Source organism: Argiope bruennichi, chromosome 2 (assembly GCF_947563725.1).
Source record: "Argiope bruennichi chromosome 2, qqArgBrue1.1, whole genome shotgun sequence".
NCBI classification, from domain to species: domain Eukaryota; kingdom Metazoa; phylum Arthropoda; class Arachnida; order Araneae; family Araneidae; genus Argiope; species Argiope bruennichi.
Genome location: NC_079152.1, coordinates 18,758,093 through 18,780,236, shown reverse-complemented (window position 1 = coordinate 18,780,236; position 22,144 = coordinate 18,758,093). Strand labels below are relative to the sequence as shown.

Here is a 22,144-nt window from a genome sequence, read left to right as displayed (position 1 = left end):
TTTAAATAAATTTTCACAATCTTTAGTCTAATTTATTAAATAATGCAATATCATCAAAAGTATATATATGTATGAAATTGGGAAATTTTTTTTTAATTTTATAAATGAAATATACATAAACTCCTTAAAATAATCAATGGCTGTGTTCAAAATATTGCATGCGTTTTCAACAAATCGGGAGCATTCCATAAATATATACCATTAAAAAATGTGTAAATTTCAGAGTTATAAGAATATATCATTCATACTTTGAACTAAACACTCAGAAGATAGATATATATGCATTTTGGTGGCACTTTAGGGTTAAAAAAATGAGGTTCAAAAAATTTTAGAAGCATTGTTTTTAAGACTTTCTTAATTTGAAAAAAAAAATTTTTTTTAATGAAATAACTTAGGAAAAAAAAAAAAAAAAAAGGCTGCCATTTTCACAGATATACTTTACAGCATTAAAAATAAAATCTGTACATCAAACATGTATATAGTTTAAGCAATATAATATAGCAAACTGCTGTCACAATATATAAACAGGATATTCTTATTAGATTCTATAGTTAAGTCTGTAAAACTTCAGATAAAACAAACTGATGGACATTTAACAACTCACTTTTTTACACACAAGACACAATATTCAAGCTTTCTTTTACAAATTCAACACATATTAGAGTATAATAAACTCCAACTTCCATATCTACTCTTTGTTTAAAAACAAATCTTTATCTGGCTGACAAGTTATTCAACAATATTTTAGGGGATACACAACAGTTTATTAATATAATCTGAACACTTCTGATTCTAGCATCAATAAGCACATATAAAGAAAATCCAGAAAGTGTAATTAGTGTTTATGTCCACAAATGCAACAGTTGCCTTATATTGTCTTCTTAACACTTTGCCACAAAATTATTCTCTTACAGTTTAAAGAAAGTTCAAACACCTTGAGTTCAAATGCAGACTCCATAAATATCCATTATTATCTATACATTTATAAAATTTGAGTATTCAGAAATTTACAAAAGATCTTTAAGTATATAATTCTCTGATGTGCTTCATGTCATTCGTCGCAGAAGCTTACTTTGATAATTTTGTCTTAAAAAAAATCACCAAAACTCCAGCTTTTTTGTATATACTATGTTAATACAAAATCTTCAGTGTTAAAAGAACTGGCATCAATTGTACAATCTAACAAAGGATCGTTAGGGAAAACTAAATTGCACGCAAGCAGTGAATCAGAATTTGATGAAAAACTGGGCACCAACGGCGGTACATGGTCACAGCTATCTACTGCCATTTCTGACACAATTTCATTCCCACCAGACACATCCCAAATGTCATCTGCTGTTTTGAAGAGATGCTCATTGTTTCGGGAAATGTTGAAAAAATTTTCTGCATCACAATCCATTACATTTGGCTCATTACTAGAAGCAAAAGATGGCATGGAAAGAATATCTCCTGATTCTCCAAAAAGTTGCTTTGAAGAGCTGTTATGATCTAAAGTAGGTGGTAGATCACCCCCAAGAAGAAAGGAAGTAGAAAGTTCATTATTGCGAAAAGAAAAGTTAAAAAGGGAGTCAGTATTCGGTGCCTGAGAAGTAAGGTTGGGTAGAGAACGAGGACGTGTAGCAGTATCAGGTGTACACAAAGTGGAGGGTGGATCATTTTGATTATGAAGTTGCAGATTTGCAGAGACGTTATCCAAATTTGGGGTTCCAAAGGGACAGGATGTTAAACCAAAATTAAAATAATTAGGAGATAAATTCAAAGCAGGATCATTCAAAGATAAAGAATCTTGAGAATCAGATGATATAATAGACTGCTGAATAGACATCAGTGGACTCTTCTGAACTACGTCTGGTGCAATATCTACATCATTCTTTTCAATAAAATTTTGTAAATTGTTACAAGGCACATAAATGTTATCATCACGACCAGTGTCAGATGCCATTACAACTAAAGACTCACCAGTTGTTGTTTTATTGAAGTCTGTTTCAAAAATCTGATCGGGAAGAAAATTCTTGGGTAGATTCAATAAAATAACACCATTACTCGAAGTGGAATCTTTCGCTTCACCCATACTTTCACTTATTAAAGATTTTGATTTTTCTTCAATTTTATTTATTTCTATTTTACAGACCTCCAGCTTTTTTGCATCAGAACTCCTTCTAATGGTCATATGATGAGCAGCCACCATATGTCGCTTTAGATGGGATAGTCTTTTATAGTCTCGGTTGCAGTGGCATTTAAAAGGTCTTATTTCACTATGAATCCTTAAATGTCGTTGTAAACTACTCTTGTTCTTAAAGCTTTTTTCACAGATTTCACAAACAAAGCTTCTATTTTCTGAATGAACAAATAAATGATGTTCTTTCAAGGTTGCGAATGCCCGAAATGTAAAACCACAAATTTCACAAACATATCGTTTAATATTAGAATGACCTTCGGCATGCCTTTTTAAATTAGCTTTGCATTTTGTACTGTAATCACACTGGTCACATTTTATTGCTTCTCCTTCAGTGTGAATCATTTCAATATGACGAAGAAGACTCTGTTGTTGATGAAATCTGTTACCACAAATGGAACACAAAAATGGTTTTTCTAATTCTACTCTCTTACCATCATTAACTACTTGCAAATGCCTTGCTGATTTCAAATGTTTTGAAAGAGATCTTTCAGTTGTAAAGCTTTTTTCACATCTAGAACATCTCACAGGCTTTTCTCCAGTATGCATCCTTAAGTGGATTTCTAAATGAATTGGACGAACAAAAAATTTATGGCAAACTAAACACTGATGCTTTTTCAACACACTTATCCCATGAATTGTTTGCTGGTGCTTTAGTAACATTTTTTTGGTTGAAAATGTCACATTACATTTCATACAAAAATGCCTCTCATGTCCCATCATATGCTGCTCATATTGTTGCCGTCGTGCAAACCTTTTACCACAGAAAGTACATTCAAATTTTGTGTCTTTGATATGTTCTTTTCCATGTTCAGCATATTCCTCATTATTTGAGCACATAAAACCACATTTTAAACACAACAATTTACCTTCAGCATGAGATTTCAAATGTAAATGCAATTGCAATCTTTTAGTGTAGACTTTTTCACAAAAATTACATTTGTATACTTTTTCATGTTCAATGATATTGTGGACACTTTTAAGATGTTTACAAAGTGCTTTCCGTTTTGTAAATCGTTCATTGCAAAATTTACAATTATTTCGATTATGACCTATCATGTGCCTATCTAAATGGTTCTTATATTTAAATGCACTTGGACAGAATTCACATTTGAACACCATTTCATTATAAACATTTTTAGAATTATTGCAATAATGATTATGAATATCATCTAGCACTTTGAAACTTTTTTTACAAAATCTACAAGAAACAAAATATTCTGATGTAGGCAAGTCTGAATTATTCTCATTCGAATCAAAAGATTTGATTCCTTTGGATAAATTATGCTTATATATTAGCTGGATTTTTGACTTAACTGAACTGCTTATATTTAACTGTGATCTTCTTTTTAAAACTTTCAGGTTGTGTTTTTTATTAATTTCTCTGTACTTTTCTTTCAAAGTTAGTTTTTTCAATCCAAAAGTAGGTGCATTTTGTCCATCTGATTTTATTGTGTTGCCTGTTTTTAAATTATCACTTTTTTGTTCCTGTTCATGATTATTTTCTTGTGCCTGTTCATGATTATTTTCTTGCGCCTGTTCATGATTATTTTCTTGTGCCTGTTCATGATTATTTTTTTGTGCTTGTTCGTTATAATTTTTTTGTGCTTGCTCGTTATAATTTTTTTGTGCTTGCTCGTTATAATTTTTTTGTGCTTGCTCGTTATAATTTTTTTGTGCTTGCTCATTATTATTTTTTGGTGCTTGCACATTATTATTTTTTTGTGCTTGCTTATTATTATTTTTTTGTGCCTGCTCGTGATTATTTTTTTGCGCCCGCTCGTGATTATTTTTTTGTGCCCGCTCGTGATTATTTTTTTGTGCCCGCTCGTGATTATTTTTTTGTGCCCGCTCGTGATTATTTTTTTGTGCCCGTGCATGATAATTTTTTTGCTTGCCTGTGGAAGTGGGTTTTTTAGTTTGAGCTTCAGACTGTTTTAATCGGAACTCATTTAAAATTTTTTGAGCAAGCCTTTCTCCTTCTAAAATACTTTCATCTTCCATATGATTTACAGCTGCAAGTAAATAATAACATTAAATGAATAATTTATAAAATATTGATTCAATATGTTATATTCATATGAAGTGTTTCTGAACATTACATACAAATGTGCAAGAAAAGTAAAAAACATCAATAGGAATCAGAATCACATAGGAAAGCAGGGTCCCAAATGTCACTCTCAAGAAATAAATATAAAGCAAGGATACAATACAAAAGCAGTAATAAATGCTTTATTACTCAAAAAAATAATACAACAGTTGGAAGCATGAGAGGAGCTGTTGGAAATTCCACCAATCAGCATTCATGCACAATTAATACCTCCACTGCATGGATTGATGAACACTTTCAAAAATATTATCAGCATTACTATAATTATTTATGATAAATTTATTCTCTAGGCGACAATGAGAAACCAGAATGCAGTGACCTCAACAGTTTGCTAACAACGCTACCTATTCATGTGGAAACCTGCCTTTCTATGTGATTCTGATTCCTATTGAAATTTTATACTCCTCTTCCAAGTTTATGCAAGGAGTTCAGAAACACCCTGTATAATAATAAATATAAATTTCAAAAATTTCTTGAAAAGCCATTTTTTAATGAAATAAATAAAACCATGCATTACCATCATTCATAAATTCTAGTATAACATTTTAAAAGCAAATTAATTAATTAATGATTAAATAATTTTAAACTAAATAATGTTTACTTATTGATATTTGTAAGTTAAGTAAGTAAGTACTACAATTATGCCGAAAAAAATTTACCAAACTGATCAGAAACAACCATTGCTATAATAAGGCAATAAAAAAGTAGTTCAATGGGTGTGAGTGAACAATTGAAAGTGTATTAAAAGGGATTAAAATCATAGTTAATTATCTAACTATGAATTTAAATTTCATTAATTTTATTAAAATTTAATCTTGGACAGTTATTTTAAGATCAAATTTTATGCCAAAAATCAGGCCTACAATCGAACTTTTTAATGTATGGAGATGATGCATAAGGGGAAAGTAGAAATACAAATAATAACACACAAATAAAGGAATTTTAGAACTAAATAAATCTTTATTAACTTTTCTTAGTTATTTTTTAAGTTCAAATGAGCCCTAATGTTGTTTATACTTAAAATTTTTATTTATCTAAGTCTTCGAAATAATAAATGGTGGAACAATTCTTATAAAACCTTCAATTTTCTACTGTGTAATAAATAGAATAAAAGTAATTGTCAAGCTAATTAGATTGCATTTGGTGCATTATTATTTTTACACAATTTATGCAAACAGTTTGAAGAATACATAAAAACTGCTTTCTTGCATTGAAAAAAAAAAAATCAAATTTTAAATAATACTCACCACACAACAAATCTGACCAATCAAGAATCTTTCACTAGCATATTTTTATATGTGATCTTAAAGAATTTTGAGGAGTACAAGAGTAATACAGATATTCTAAAGCAAATCAGTTTTTTTATAGAAATATATACGTTGAAACCTTATATCTGCAAACTAGAAGACCTTATTTAACCTTATAGGAACTGGATTATTTCTGTGAAAGCAGTAATAAATGTAGTAAGCAATGCTAAAATGTAGTAAGTAATTCAATGCTTATAAATGTATTAAGGAATTTACAATGTGGAATTGCTATTGAATACAACCTTAGTATAAACAAAAAAATCAAATAAATGAATATGCCATTTCCCATATTTGAACTAAAAGTCTTATAAACACTGGATTTTTCAATCAATATTCGTTATGGTTATTAAATGTAGGAGATAGAATTCCATAAATTTATCAGACCTACATGAAGCCTATTTCTAATGGATATGTTTCATTAAAACTTATTCATAAGTTAAAAGAACAGTGGAAGGGGAAAAAAATTTCTGAAACAACAAAAAATACAGATAACATTGTTAATGTAAGAAATTATATACAAATTAAGAAATCTTTAAAATGCCAAAATAAAGTTGGAATTTTATTGATCAAATTGTTTTTATTGGAAATACAATAATAATTTAGCTGATATGCTAGAATATCAAAATTTGACAGATTTACAAAAAAGGTCTAGATCAAAGAATGATTTGGAAAAGATGATTATAAATTTGAAAAGAAGAGAGGTGGATTGACTGAAGAGTTAGACATGCTGCCAGGAAGAAGACTAAAATACATTTCAAATATATTTCTATTTAGTTTAAAACTGTTTTTTTTTTTCCCCTCCTTTCCTAAACATATAGTATATACAATTAGAATTACAATGATATAATGCAGGATATAGATGTTCTCGATCCAAAGCTGGAAACACTGCAGTTATCATATTTTATTAATTTTTCTTTTAAAGCAAAAATAATAAGAAGAAAGAAAAGATTTAAGGGGTACAAAAAATAATACTTTTAAATTAGATACCATTCATGCTTGCAACTCTGCTACAGTATCTTTCTCAGAACTATTTCCAAATAAAGTATTTAGAAAATCATTTAACACAATGAATGCTACCTAAGCATGGTGTTTTCGTAAATCTGAAGGATAAAATACATAATTTGAACATTTTTTTATGGGTGGCAGTGGCATGAAATAATCAATAAGAAACTTATACTGCAGTTCAAAAGTCAAACAAAATTCCATTAAATCTGAGATAAAAATGTTTTCACTAATTTATTATTTTTAGGAAACAAATTTAGATTGTATTAAGATTCTATTATAATATATGGAACTTCTCATGATTTATCACTCAAATTATGTAAGATAGCACAAATATCTTTAAAAAGTATTTACCTGTTTTGAAAGGAATAGGCAAAGGTTTTTCATTTCTAGGTGTGTTATTTTCCACTATTTCTTCTTTTTTACGGGGAGGTGGTTCATTAGATAATTGTTTCTTCATCAAGTCAAGAGCATTTCCAGAACCAGTTGCAAGATTTAACAAGATTACGCCATCACGAATACAAGTGGTAAAAGGCAAACAAATTCTGTTCTCTTGGAAACAGAAATCCATTTTTTTAAACTGGATGCCTTGAGTAGAATTTTGCATCTTGCTGCTTAGCTGCCACAAGAATCAGGACGGCAAGCTATATTTTCAAATGAAAAGAAAAACTTTTCATTTACATATTTAGAAATACATGATGCTCTTAGATTATTCACTAAATTAATGAATAATATTCCATAAAAAATACTGTTTTCAAAAGTATATGAAACCATACAGATATCTAGTTAAATTATTTTGTTTTCTTGCATGGCAACAGCAAAAATTTTAATATATTCTTTAAAAAAAAACTTAAATATATTTTATTTCAATACTTATTAAGATATTCCTTAGATTATCCAAATAATATGCGAGGTCATTCATATTGCTACCACAAGAAAAATTAGGATGGCAAGCTATACTTTCAAATGAAAAGAAAAACTATTCATTTACATATCTAGAAACACATGACGCTCTTAGATTTTCGACTAAATTAATGAATAATATTCCATAAAAATATTGTTCTCAAAATTATATGAAACCATACAGATACCTAAAATTATTTTATTTTCAAACATGGCAATAACAGAAAATTTTATAAATTCTTCTTTTAAAAAAAGAAAAATTGCAAGTATATTTTATTTTAAAACTTATTAAGACATTGTACAGGATATGCAAATAATATGCAAAGAATTCATATTACAGTCAAATGCAAATAAAACCTATAAAAACAAACATCAAACAGGAATACATCTTTCAAAGGTGCTATATATGTTTCAAAATAAATGTATAACAAAAGATAAACAACTTAGAATGAATCAAGAGATGTGGAAAGTTTTTGCCAAACATATGCAAAATATTAATAATGTTGAATACCACACTATCACTGGGACTCTTTCCTGACAAGTATATCAGACATACTAGAAGCTCCAAAAATGAATTTTTTTAATAATAAAAATAATTAATTTTTAATATATCAATCCTACTTTAAGATAATTTAACTAACGTTTTAAAAAATTTCAAAAAGTTACATTTTTACAGGTGTAAATAAATGTCTTCAACATTTAAAATAGCTCGATTTGCTCATCTTATGTTTTATTAACAATGTCAAACAGCTGCCACCAAATAAAATACTATTAAATGGTGGTAAATTCAAATCTAATATGTTTCTGGTGCTAGTTAAATTCATTGAGGTTAAACATTCCCCCACTAGTACAGAAATTTAAAAATGAGACTGCACTTAAATTATGATCTTTATTATCTGATCTCAATCCAAAATTATAAGATGTGTTCCAAAATAGCCCTTGTATAGTTTCAAACAGATTAAGTAATATAGCTAAAGTTAGAATGACATACTTGGCAAACTTTTGTTTGTTTCCTCCTTACAACTGGTTTACACTCTTATAAATATTTTGAATCACCCTGTATAATATGATAAATATAATTTCAGTGAAGTATAATGAGATTATGTTTTAAATGGAAAGGTGCAGATTTGAAATCGGATTTTCTGACGGAAGGAGAAAAAGAAGTAATATCCAAGCTATTTGTAGCCATTACAAAATATGCAATGTTCACAAGAGTTAAAAAGATATAAATATGGCTTTCAGAATCATATAAACTAAAACCTTCCTAGGCACACAAATATTATTGGATACTATTTGAAATTTAAAAAAATATATAATATTGTATCACTACTACACTTTATATGTGGCTGCAATAAAAATAAAGAAAATAATAGGAAACCAATTATGCAGTGCACAAAATTAATATTGTAGAAAATTTCATTTTCATTCCTAGAACATATTTCTTATGTAAATTAGTTGCTGATGCTACTTTTTTTAAATTTTTGCTATTCAGCTTTTTTACTAAATAAGAGAAAGTTAAAACGATGTGTTATATAATCTTTGAATTTGGTTAGTTTCTGTAGTATGATTATAGAATTAATTAAATATCCCTTTAGATAACTCTAGCATTATCTTTATAACATCACATATTTATTTCAAATGAAAAATACAATTACTACTTCCTATCAAAATAAGTAATAAAAATTGGATTTTTGTATGCAACTCTTATATCTTAGGCTTCCTATTTGTTTTTCAGGCTTATAAAGATTATTTAAATTATTTTCATATTCTTGTAAAGATGATGTAATGGTTAATCAAATTATTTCTGGTCAGTTATGATGCAATTTTACTTGGCCCTCCCTGCTCAAATTGCCTAGTGTGGTGCCAACAATAACTTTCATTTCAAAATTTTAACACACAGTGTGTATAGACTACATGATGAAAGAAACAAAAAATGCTCTTATCAAGGAGGGTGAGGGTGATAGGAATATAAAAGTAGGTTAATACTGCATATGCAATTCCATATATCAAAAGTTTAAGATAGAATCATTGAATCTTTTCCTTGAATGACAAACACACAGCTTTAGGCTAAAAATAATGCTGACCAATCTGGGCATTTTTTCCCCATACATCTGAAATTATTGCATTTATTTATAGCCATTAAAAAATCTAATCAAATAGAAAATTGCTTATGTTTAAATTAAAAAAAGATATTATTATCAGGCATAACAAATAATATTCAAGTCAGCAGATTTTAATTCAATAATATTATTCATTATAAATATTATATGTACAGACTTTTAGAGATATTAAATTTTAAAATAACTAGGCTATAATTTCCTGAAGAGGTATTTCAATCAATGTTAAACCATTTAAAATTTATTCTATATATGCAAGTTGATATGCTGATTCCCCCCTTTGTATATCGTACATATTATGCATTCAATGTCATAAACTCTTTTTTCTCCCCGAGAAAAAGTAGTTTTATACTAGAAGGAATCATTGTTATTAACAAAGGAGAAATGAAGTTTTTTCACTACTACATGTCTTAGTATTTTATACACTAAAAGATAATAATAAAATAAGCTCTTTAAAGGTACAATAATATGCTTAATTGAAACATAACATTTATTTTTTAAAATCTCATTCAATGCCATACATTATTAAATATTATAATTTTTTATAACTTTATCACATGAATTTGAAGCTTAATGAACTTTCTTGGAAAACCCTATAAAATCCTTTCAAGTCACACACACACACACAAAAAAAAAAAAAAAAAAAAAAAAAAAAAACATTAAACACAGCCTTTCCAATTCCAAAAATGAAAATGCACCCGCTCTCAGCATGTATAAGATTAGTGATAATTGTGATCTATGTATAACATTACATTAGCTTCACCACATTAATTCAAATTTAATTATTTAAATTTCAGTTACTTGAGTGCTTTTGAACTAAAATTAAATATGCATATATATATGGTGCATGTTTAAAACAAATGTAGTAAACTTAACTAAGATAGATAATTTATTATACAAATTGTGAAATTTCAAATTTAGACTAGTCTATCTCTCCCTTCCCCCGAAAAACGATCACACTAGAAATTAAATAGAACAGATATAAACATGTTTTCACCAGACAATTTTTTAATACATACATTTATACATTTTATCCCATTCTTTCATTTTATCAAAATACTGAGTTACATCAGATAAATAAAATCAATTATAATGTAGATAGGATTCTGTATTAATAAGCATTTTCTTTTAATGTTCATTCATAATAAATTATTTTGAAAAGACTATTGAAAAATTTACTATACATTCTGAATATTTTTTTAATTGCATAAAAATCTACTTGCATTTACCTAAGCTTACAATTACATCAATTGTTATAAGAAATAACTATATTTGAAATTTATTCAACACTATAGCATTAAAAATATTCATATATCTATAAAGAAATATCTGAATAAGATTAATATTCTCATCAACACTGAGAGTGAAGTAAAAAAATATGTTGCAAATTTTCTCAAAAATATTTGACTAAAAATTAAACATAAAATCTCTATCAAATAAATAAGTTCTGGCAGGGTGTTTTTAATATAGTTTTTGTTTGTTTTTTACAAATTAAAACTACACATTTTTCTTTTCAATTAGTATTATTTATCATCAATGAAACATATGACTTACACTATAGTATCAATAGCAATAATATACAATGTAATGTAATAGATTATGGTTTCATTATCAGATCCAAAATATCTTATCCTTTCCAATCATAAATTGGTAATATTTTTTGACATATAAGAAATAGCAAAAAGGGACTTAATAAGATAGTGTTTTGTAATGGTTTATAATTAAGCTTAGCTCTCTTTATATAAGAGATAAATCATCTTTCTACAGAACTGTCAGACAGATTGAAGCATTTTTAATAATAATGATGATACAAAAAAGAAATTAAAAATCTACATTTTTACGAAAGGGCAATAGAAACTATTAATTAAGAGAGGTAGCACATAAGAAAGGAAAGAAGATAATGATAATTAAAACAAATAGGATTGAAACATAAGTAAAATATAATTTTTCTATTAATTTTAAAGCAAATGAATTTTAAAAACAATATTTTTCAGATTCGAAAATGAACCATTGCTTGAATATATTGAAATATTACACTTTACTTTTGTAATTCATATAACCACAAAAAGGTTTCAAAAATATTTACCTAAATATCAATCTAAATTAATCATGAATATAGCTCAGTGTTCATTAAAAGTAAATAAAAAAAAACTTTTATCATTCCACAATATTTACATTATTCTTCCAACAACAACCAATGTTGCCAAACAACAATACAAAGACGAAAAGTAGAAGTTATTAAAAATAAATTTTCCAGCTGATGCATTGAAGCGTTGACTGAAGCTGCAAGATATATTTAAAATCATATTTTATACAAGTTAGAGAAATAATATCAACGCATGGATTTCCTGCGATATCAATAGCCATAAAAACTTAATTCTTTAATAACTGCCGATGGAAAACAAAACTTTAGTTTTGATCCTAAAGTAAAGTGCTATTTTCTTCCTTTCTGATTGGTTATTATTATAAAATTCAAAGGAAAAAAAAAAAAATTATACTGATTTTAAAGACGAGACATAGTAACAACGATATAAATACATGCATTGGTATGATTTCCAGAGAAGCAAACGGACGAATTACTTTGTCCCTTTTGAATTATATCCATCACAAGTAGCATATTTTAATAACATAGTACAATGTTCTTAATTTTGGTGAAAGAATATTGTATAATATCGCTTTCTAACAATGAAACAGTTTAAAGTATAAGATTTTAATTATATTGACCTAATACTGCAAAATACCAGATATAATACAATTCCAAATATTATTCCGTATACTAATTGGATATTCTGCAACTTAGTTCCCAAAATTATAAATATTTCTCAAGTTAAAGCGCAACGATTAATTAAAATAATTAAATTTCTTACAATAGCTCTCTCGCATTTTTTATCCATATATGCTATGTTTTTGCTTATCCATATATGCTCAACATATCTGGGGATTTGAACTCAGAACCTTTAGTCTAGCAATGGGTGTTTTATCCATTCGACCAGCTATACTTAAGGCTCCATTAGTCATGGTAATGACATATTTTGCTGAAAAATATCATACACTTTCTCATTCTATCTTTAAATTAAATGGCATTTACGAGCTCTGACAATTCTTTTTACAATTAAGTTTTTGAGTTAAACAAGTAATTTGGTATTAAACAAAGAAACGATTTTCGTCTGTAAATAAGATTTGTCACTGGAATAAATTATGCAAAAAATATAAAACATTAATGAAGATATTTTTTTGAAATCATTTAACCACTTTTAAACTTCAATTTAATTCAAGAAAACCAAAATTTCGATATCGAAGAAAAATTATAATAATAAACTACTCTGTAAAATAGTGGTTGTCCAAATGAAATGTACTATATTTCTTAAAAGTTGCGATAAAGAAGTTTTTGAAAACAAAATATTGAACACCTGTTATTTATAAACTGCTTAGTTACATTAGTTTTCATTTTTTTATTTTCTAACATTATTTTGCTTTCAATAAGAAAAAAAGAATGAGCTAGAACATTTTGTTAAAAATCAGAAGAAAAGATCAAAGCCAAGATATCTATAATCAGAATTGTTTTTTAATAATTTCAGATAAAACACAAAGAAATGAATAATAAATTATTATATTATATGACAATGTTATTGCTAAATATGGAATTTGCAATAGTATTATCATAGCGTTCATTTCTTCAAGTTTTTTTTCATATATGGCACAGCGTAACTTCATTAAAGTTGCTCTCAATCTGATGCTGTAACATGCGTATTCAAATTCCTACGATTGAACTTCATCAAATAAAGGATATGTAGTCGAGGGGGGAAAAAAGGAGAGCCGCCTAGCTTTATTCCAGCACATCGTTCAGCATATAATCATAAAAAAGATATCATTAGAAAGGAATTAATATATCCTTCAAGAATTTTGAACAAAGAAATACCTAAAAACTCGTCTATTTATTGAAATTCGCACAAACTTAAAAATTTGCAATGTCAGTATCCATTTTTCTTATCAAATTTGAAAATTATTTCAAAAGCTCATTCCGGAAACCTGAGGTTATTAGTCTAAATTTATTCGTTTTGACTTTATTAGCTAACAAAATTTTGACCTCCTTACTTTAAAATAAAATTTTGTGCTTTTATTCCTATCTACAAAAACAATATAGTTATTGATTTCAAAGTTTTTTTGTAATAAAATCATGTGATATTTTATACATCTTGCCCGTATATTTATCAATAAAAAGTAATATTTATTAAGTGAAACAAATTTCAAAATTAGAATTCAAATACATTTTAAAATTGCAAGAACTCCAATTTGAGCATAAATCGACAGACAAGGGCATTTTATGGGGGTATGCAAAATTACAACTCATTCCTATGAATAGTTTTTCGTTACATTCTGTTTTCAGCTTTGTCTCTTAAACGATGCACTTAGGGATGCATGCACAAATTTCAAAATGTAGACAGCATTTTATTTCACATTCAAATGCAACTGATTAAACATTTCTTAAATCAAATATCATTTTCCATGTTGCTGTAATGTAAAAATATATTTAAAAAATTCGTCAGCGGCAAAAAAATAAGAAATTAAAGTTAAAAAATCAATCATCATAATATTTTATTGAGAGTTTCTGTTCTTGCAGCAAGCTACAAATTTGACTGGTCGGCTCAAATAACATCACCTACAGAATAATATAAATGATTGAAAAATGGGAATTTTACTCAACATACCCATTATTTTCAATTCATAAATTAATTATAGAGGGAAAATTATATGCAATTTTATTTCTTTCGCTCATGCAACAAAGCTTTTCATTTTGATGTTTTCAGCGTAATGACGATTCCGACTTAGATGCAATTTAAGCAAAACTTTCAATGCTCTTGAATATTTATTTGTGTAAGAGAATCGAATTTCTCTTAGCAATTTTCACGGAAATACTTTTGCAACCGATTTTGAGATGCAAATTGAAATTTTAAAAATGTTTTTAAAGTATCGTAAAAAAAAAAATCAGACATTAAGGAATCTATCTATATATATGGAAAGCGCTAACGTACGTGACACAGAAATTGCATTTATTACTTATTTCTGAATGGCAACAGTGAAATATAAAATCAATCACTATTCGGACGATTCACTCTGCTTTACTGAATGTTTTTATAGTTGTTCTTAATTCAATACTTCGATAATTATCAGAAGAAGAAGAATTATTAGAAATGTTCTAGATGGGAATGGTATTCCATTCAGTCAGAGGATGTAAAAGAAATAAAGAAATAGGCGCCAAACAGAAAATTTAGAAAGCGCCGAAAAAGACGTAACCGCAGCTAGATGAATAATCGCTATGACTTAAGAATTTTATATTAATCGTTCAAAAAACCCCAATAATCTTGGCGAATAGACTGAAAGCCAAAAACGGCTAATTTAATAATACTTATACATCTAAACATGAAAACCTCTGAACAGAAAATTACAAATATTTCACGATTTAATCATAGTACAGTAATATCTTGATCCAGACCGATCAAATAAGAGAGTAGCGTAACAAAACAATTCTTTTATTTACAACCTTATATATGTACAAAAGAAAAAAAAACAGCTTGTTCTCATCTATGTTAATATTATTTACAAAAATCATATAACAGTTGATAGTTTAATCATGAAATAGTTCCTCGATCAAATCGGCGAATAAGTTACCAAAAAAATGCTAACAGGCTGTTCGCTTTAAACTGCTACTCCAGAGATCGCTCCAGAAATACACCGATCTTTATTGGATGGATCCTAACACATAAAACCGAATAAAACAACTTCTTCGGACACCGACGTCTTTCCGAATTACAATTTGACGCCTCTCGCTGCTACCCTCTCTGACTAAAAACAATAAAAAATTTCCGTCAGATATCCGCCTCCGATTTTCTCATTGGTGAACTTGAGTTCCCTATCAACCAATAGCTGCTCGGCAATGCTTCCTCAGTGGCCCCCACTCGATCGTGGGAGTGTTTGCTAAAGATCTATTCTTTGTAGCTGACCCCTCTAGAACACATGTTAATTATATTCAATTCACAGCTAACACCGATTGAAATCCATCAGGGTTCAACACTTAATGACAATGGTTGCTGGTGATTGGTTGTTTCTTGATGATTTGAGAATTCACTTCATAAGGGAAAAAGTCTAGCATCTGGATGTTTTGGAGTTCTTCTCCCTTGAAAACACGATGGATCTATTTGAAACGTCCAGACACACATCTGAGTCCCCTCACCAGGATATGACAAATGACCAGACACAATGATTCTACTGGTGAAAAGGATCCACATCTCGCTGTCCGTATGCACTTACATCTGGGTGACGTTACATCTGGTCGGAATGTTTATTACTGTCTGAAGAAAAAGGGGAAACGTTACAGTACATCAACCAAAATGTGTACTCAGTAATTTCCCCGTGAAGAATCTATTCATGGCAGCAAAAAAGGATGTTGATATAGAAAATTTTAAAGTTTGAATATGTAGACGGAAATTTTAGGAACGGAATGTTTTAGTATACATTACTAGCTTTAAAATTGTATTTCTGTTTTTTATATACGATAATCGGCAGCAGATTTTGTAGGCTCTGTTTCTTCCCTCAACCGTATCAGAGATTCTATTCTTAGTTCTTACAAGAAGGTAACCCACTTCGTTAGCAAGAATGTTTAGAGTGAACAACTTTCGGAAACTGGAATCTACTCTATTAAGATATTGTACATACCTGTATGATGCTTTCCGTATTCTGAATGTCGGTGAGTACCATAAAGATAAGTAAACACTGTTGTTGTGCATTTACCGTTACTAGGGCAAAATAATTTGAAAAAAGTCTTTTTGCTTATCTGAAATCAAAGACTGATATTGGACATATTAACGGCATGTGCTTTTTTTCATCGATCTTTTTCTAATCATATTTTCAGGATTCAGTTACTTCATACATTGAAAGTCAATGCTTTTCCTCACAGTCAACATAATTTGAAAATATTCACCATTTATGGATAGTGGCAACAATTTTCCATTTTAGAATATTTAGTCTATAAGCTAACTCGTTATTTTTTCAACTGAAAAATAATATACTCTAGGACGAGTGCCTATGAAAAAGATAGAATATTGTTTAGAAGCTTTCCATGGAGAAATCTTATAGCGGACATTACTCCACACTGCTTTTTTTTTTTTTTAATGTTTTGAATACTACTTTTTTTACTTAAACCAAATCCTGCCATTCCTAAATTTAACTTTTATCTCCCAAAATTCCTGTTTTGAAGAAATGCATTAAATTAGTTAATCGCTTTTTGGCATCAGCTGATGAGGAAGAAATGGTGTGCCCTTTCAGGGAAACGTGACTGAATTGTAGGATACTATGAATGCCCATCAGTTGTATTACCTATAGTTATCAACTCTCTGAAATAGGATTAAAGTTTATTGTATATTAATGAAAAAGAAATGTTTTTAATCTTTCAAATCTCTCTTGTAAATTTAATTAACATTATCTGCCAAAAGGAGTCTTTAAACTTTCAACCTTCAAAACCTTTAACTTTCAAACTTTAACCTTTAAACTTTCAAAACTTGCACATTCTTCTCGTGTTTTAAATTCATCCGCCGTTATTTGCACGATTGCTAGAATTTTTTTCAGAAGATTATTGCCAATATTTGCAGAAATTTTAATAATAATATTTTTAATTATTATTAATAATTTTATTTAAATAATATTTTTATGAGTATGCTTAAACAATTTCCAAAATGAGAAACCCATTTCCATATTTCCAGAAAATTGGTAAGATCATTATGTTAAATTCTTCTTTAACACCATTTCCTTCCCGCTCAAATTATTGTAGCAGTTTAAAAGCATTGGTCACAAGTTACGTTCACATTGCTATAATTCAGTTTGTAACACTCTCTTATAGTGCTGTTGCTGCTAGCGATAGGTGAGGATCGAACTCGCAACCTTTGGGTTCGTAGCCGAATAACAAGACCACTAGACAAAAGAAATTTCTCATGTCTCGTAGCTGTTATCTGGCTTATAAAGCGTCACCACATTACTCCCCCTTCAGTGCGTCGGAGGTGAGACGAACGATTTTTTGTCCTGTTTTTTGCTGTTATTAGTGGTGATATATTGGCTGTAACGTCTTATCCATTTTTTTTTTGGCTGATTATTTATCAGCTTTATTTATTTATTGGCTGCTTATTTATCAGCTGCATTTTTTTCTCTTATTGGCCGATTATTTATCAGCTTCATTTTATTTATTGGCCGATTGTTTATCAGCTTCATTTTTTTTTTCCATTTTTTATTGGCTGATTATTTATCAGCTTTGATTTTATTTATTTCTGGTAGAGGGCGCTACAACAGTTGTATGAAGGTTTTTTGCGTATCACGTCATCGGGTCACCAATGTTGCTATTAGCGACAGGCGAGGATCGAACTCGCAACCTTTGGGTTCGTAGCCGAGTAACAAGATCACTAGGCAAAAGAAATTTCTCATGTCTCGTAGCTGTTATCTGGCTTATAAAGCGTCACCACAGTGCCAATGCACTAACCAAGCGCCAAAGCCCTCGAATTGTACACTCTCTAACAATGCCAGTGCGCCAACTTCCTCGCCAATCCAAAGTACGGTAGTACGATGCTAGCTGCAAGACTGTGAGCATGAAAAACCTACCGACCTCGACAATTAATTATGTTAAGCCGTAAATTTAAGTATTGGCTAAATGCTGAATTGTTGTTGTGTAATTGTAAATGTAATATATTGCATAATTGTCTATTAAATTCTTTTAAATTGTTAGAGCCCGTTTTCATTGCATTGCTCTTGCAAGTTTTCCTTTAAAAAAATAGTTTTCTAAAAACAATATGAGTTGGAACCCAAAAGGTGCTTATATAATTTTTTTTTAACTTTATATGGAATGAAAATATATACATAAAAGTGAAATTCAGAAATAGTTTGCAGGCTGTAATATCCAAAATTCCATAGATTTTTTCTGACAAATATGGAATAATTGATTATTGCCAGAATAATTGATTACTTAGAATTTCAATTAAATCTTTAGTAGGTATCTTAATCTTAATGTCTTCCTCAATAAATTTTTCTTTAAATTTCAAATATTAATAATCATTCATGTAATCCTTACTGCTTTAAAAACTTTATATAGGTCTGTTCATTATGCAACGTGACTTTTTAACTTCCTATCACCTAAAATTTTATTTTTGAAAGGGAAATGATTAAATTTCAACAAATTAAGCAACGTGCTTGCTGGATTAAAAAAAAAAAAAAAACGTCCGTAAAAAATGTAAGCAAAGAAAAAAAGTATAATTAAGAATTGAATGCGCAGAATGTATTTAGTTATTTATGTAATATACTAGAAGATCATTCAATAAAAATATCCCGATTGAAATTTTAAAAAAAAAAATCAGATTCAATTAAAATTTTTTATTTTTTACATCTGAAGTTAGACGTTAGCTGTAATTTTCACTTTTTTAAAAGTATTCTTTATATGGATTTAAAATGGAAAAATAAATCTTTATTATAGGGCTATTAACAATGAAAGAAAACCAGTATCAGCAACCAGAACTATCAGTAACAGCATTGAAAATGATTTGGGTTTCGTTTACATTAATATAGCATTTTTGTAAAGATACTTAAAAATATCATTCGAATTTAATTAAATATAGACTAAAAATTTTACAGCAACTAAATTATTCTTTGAAAATATAATTTTTTATATTTTAAAACGATGTAAAAATAATTTCTTGCAGAAATATTTTTGAATATCATTGTGAAAAGAGGCCAAAATATCTCTATTCCATATTAGAGGAATATTGGTACCCATTTGTGGCCCATTGATTGAAAAAATTATCCAAAGTAATAATGAATAATAGGCACGACTTTTTTTTTTTACAAAGTGGCAAATTTTTATTAGGAAAAAGAGAAAACAATTTTTATTAAAATTAGAAATAATAAGCCCTAAAAAAGAATGCATCATTAATAAATAAAACTTTCCAAATTGATTAAATGCAGGATGCCTTTTCCTCATTGAAAATCCTTTCGAAAATTTAATAATCTATACTTATATAAAGCTCAATGTGTGTGTGTGTGTTGGCGCTCTACAGGTCAGACCGTTTGATTTACAGCTACCAAATTTGGTACATGTATACCTTGGAGGTCGGGAATGTGCACCTGGGGTCCCTTTTTTTGAATTTTTAATTAGAATTTTAATTATTAATTAAAAGCTAACTTTCCCACCAAAAAAATCTTTTCATTTTCCGCACCGCCAAATGAGTAAGGTTTCAGTTTTTTTCCCCACACTAATGAGGCAAGGGTTAACATTTTTCGGCTGATTATTTCAAACGATTCTGTTTATTTTCTTAATGTTTGATGCATTTAAAATTAAATATAATTAATTAATCGATCTTTCAGATTCATTCTAAAGTACTTTTGTATTAAAATAACACAGAATAAAGGAAATTAAAAATTTCTGATCTGCATAGCGTTACCCAACTAGCGCAGAAAAATTCACGCATTTTCGTTACCATAACTGGCGTTGAAAATTCACGCATGCGCATTGGGTTCTGATTGCTGAAAACTAATATCAACGGATGCGGAATTGATTAAAATTATTTTTAGGTTAGTTGTGTGCTTTTGTAATTAAATTGTATTTATGTTAGTTATATATTTTTTGTATATGCTTATAGTTTTAAGTACATCGTTTTTTAAGTAATTTTTTAAACCTGTTTTCGACCGATTATTTTAAACGATTCTGTATATTTTCTTGAGGAATATACAGAATGAGGCTCATGAGGAATTTGAGAAAATTTTGTTGACAAATTCCTGAGATATTACATAAATTAAAATATATATTCTTTAGTGCCCATAAAGTTTAAACGCTCAGTGCCTCTGTTTTCAGTAAAAAATATTATTATTTTAATTGCAGATTAATCCTTTCCACTCTAATTTAAAGCATAAATTCCACCGGAGCTAACAGAAAATTAGAGCGAACCATATTACGTTATGACCGAAGGCCTTTATAATATTATGAGTGAATTATATGGCTATCAAAATTTTAACGAACATTAACATTGGCGAACCGACTGGTCGCCAAAGGCGGCTAGTCATACAATAAAGTATAGGCATAGTAACATACAATCGATTATGCAAATTTTTTCCCTTTATAATGTAGGTTGAACAATTACATTTATAACTAAAAAGGAATATCTTTTTCTTTGGCTCTGATGGTTGTTGTGCTGACTTAGTAAAATGTCAGAAATATGAAATAATGCCCCGTCGCCAGCATCTGAACACATGAATAAACCTAATGACTTCTATCTTAAATAAGAAATTAAAAAATATCCATCATTTTTTTGAAATCATTTTCTATCAATATGTTTCCACCCATCGCATGATGCAGAATAGTGTTTTAAATGAAAAATATGTTCTATGTTTCTAGATGTTAGTTTCTAAAATTGGGAACAATCCAATCTATATTATACATGTTCAGTTCTTAATATATTAATTTGCACAAAGTGCCCTTTTGTTTTAAGCTGATAACACTCTGTGGTGATCGATATAATAATGATTAATTTCTGCAGAATCACTTCTGCCTACTGAAGTTCAACTGGTGGGTACCTGCAATTGAAGATGAGAAGCTTCCATTATGATAGTTGGTTCTTGCCACTCTGGTGAGTACAGAAAAAGGTAAAGGTTGGCTGCCTCCCATCGATGACGGAACATATTTCCCAAGGGAAGGGTTGCACTACGGCCGGTGATGATCTTCAGGACCTAACCACAGTTCTCACCAGTGTTATTGTTGTGGCGGTCCGGTCATTCAGATTTTCTCGTGTGCCTTCTGATGGGTTGGAGTTGCTGCTTATACGTCTACCTACTAAAAGACTGTTTGTCTTTTTTGTCCTCATTTTAGAATTGGTTGACAGTTATACTATGTTTAGTACTTTTGAGTTTTAGTTCTGATTAAGCTTTAATCAAGTGAAATAAATGTTTTGATTTATTTTCATTGAGTTCATTGGCGTTTAAAAGACAGAGACATTTTGACATTCTCTCATCTTTTATTGTTTATGAGATAAGGAAAGTTTACTCCATATTTTGCTACCATTTTTAGCAGTAAATAATCACATTGTGAGGCGCATAGCTATCGTCATTTTGAAATGAAGAGAGAAATAGTGAATATAATGCAAACTATTATTTTGAGAAATTTTTATGGCTAATAGCGGCAAAATAAAAAAGTTACAAAAATAACTAAGAAATAAAGGATATTAGTCAAAAAGTTCAATTAGAAAAATGTACACTATGTCAAAATAAAAAAAAAAATACAGGAAAATTATTTTATATTATTCCACCATAACTTTAGAACATATTATTACACAAACATTTTTAAACCATCTTAAAATTCAAAAAATTAAATTTTTTAGAGATATGCCATGTTTAGCAGCTATTTCTCTATTTTTAATTAATATTTCATTATAGAGTTGAAAGTTCTAAAATAATTCAAGTGGTAGCACACAAGAATTCAAACCGCATGACGTAAAAGTATATATAT

The 22,144-nt window shown here is 28.8% G+C and overlaps 1 protein-coding gene across 1 annotated transcript; it reads right to left on the bottom strand.

Moving 5' to 3' along the window:
- On the bottom strand, window positions 1-11,818 carry LOC129962078 (zinc finger protein 761-like). The gene is made up of 3 exons (XM_056075797.1): window positions 11,702-11,818; window positions 6,950-7,239; window positions 1-4,191 (listed from the first exon to the last, which is right to left on the bottom strand). The coding sequence occupies exons 2-3, from the start codon at window positions 7,200-7,202 to the stop codon at window positions 1,127-1,129; spliced, it is 3,318 nt and encodes a 1,105-aa protein (XP_055931772.1). The 5' UTR covers window positions 7,203-7,239; window positions 11,702-11,818; the 3' UTR covers window positions 1-1,126.
- Window positions 11,819-22,144: the final 10,326 nt, after the last annotated feature.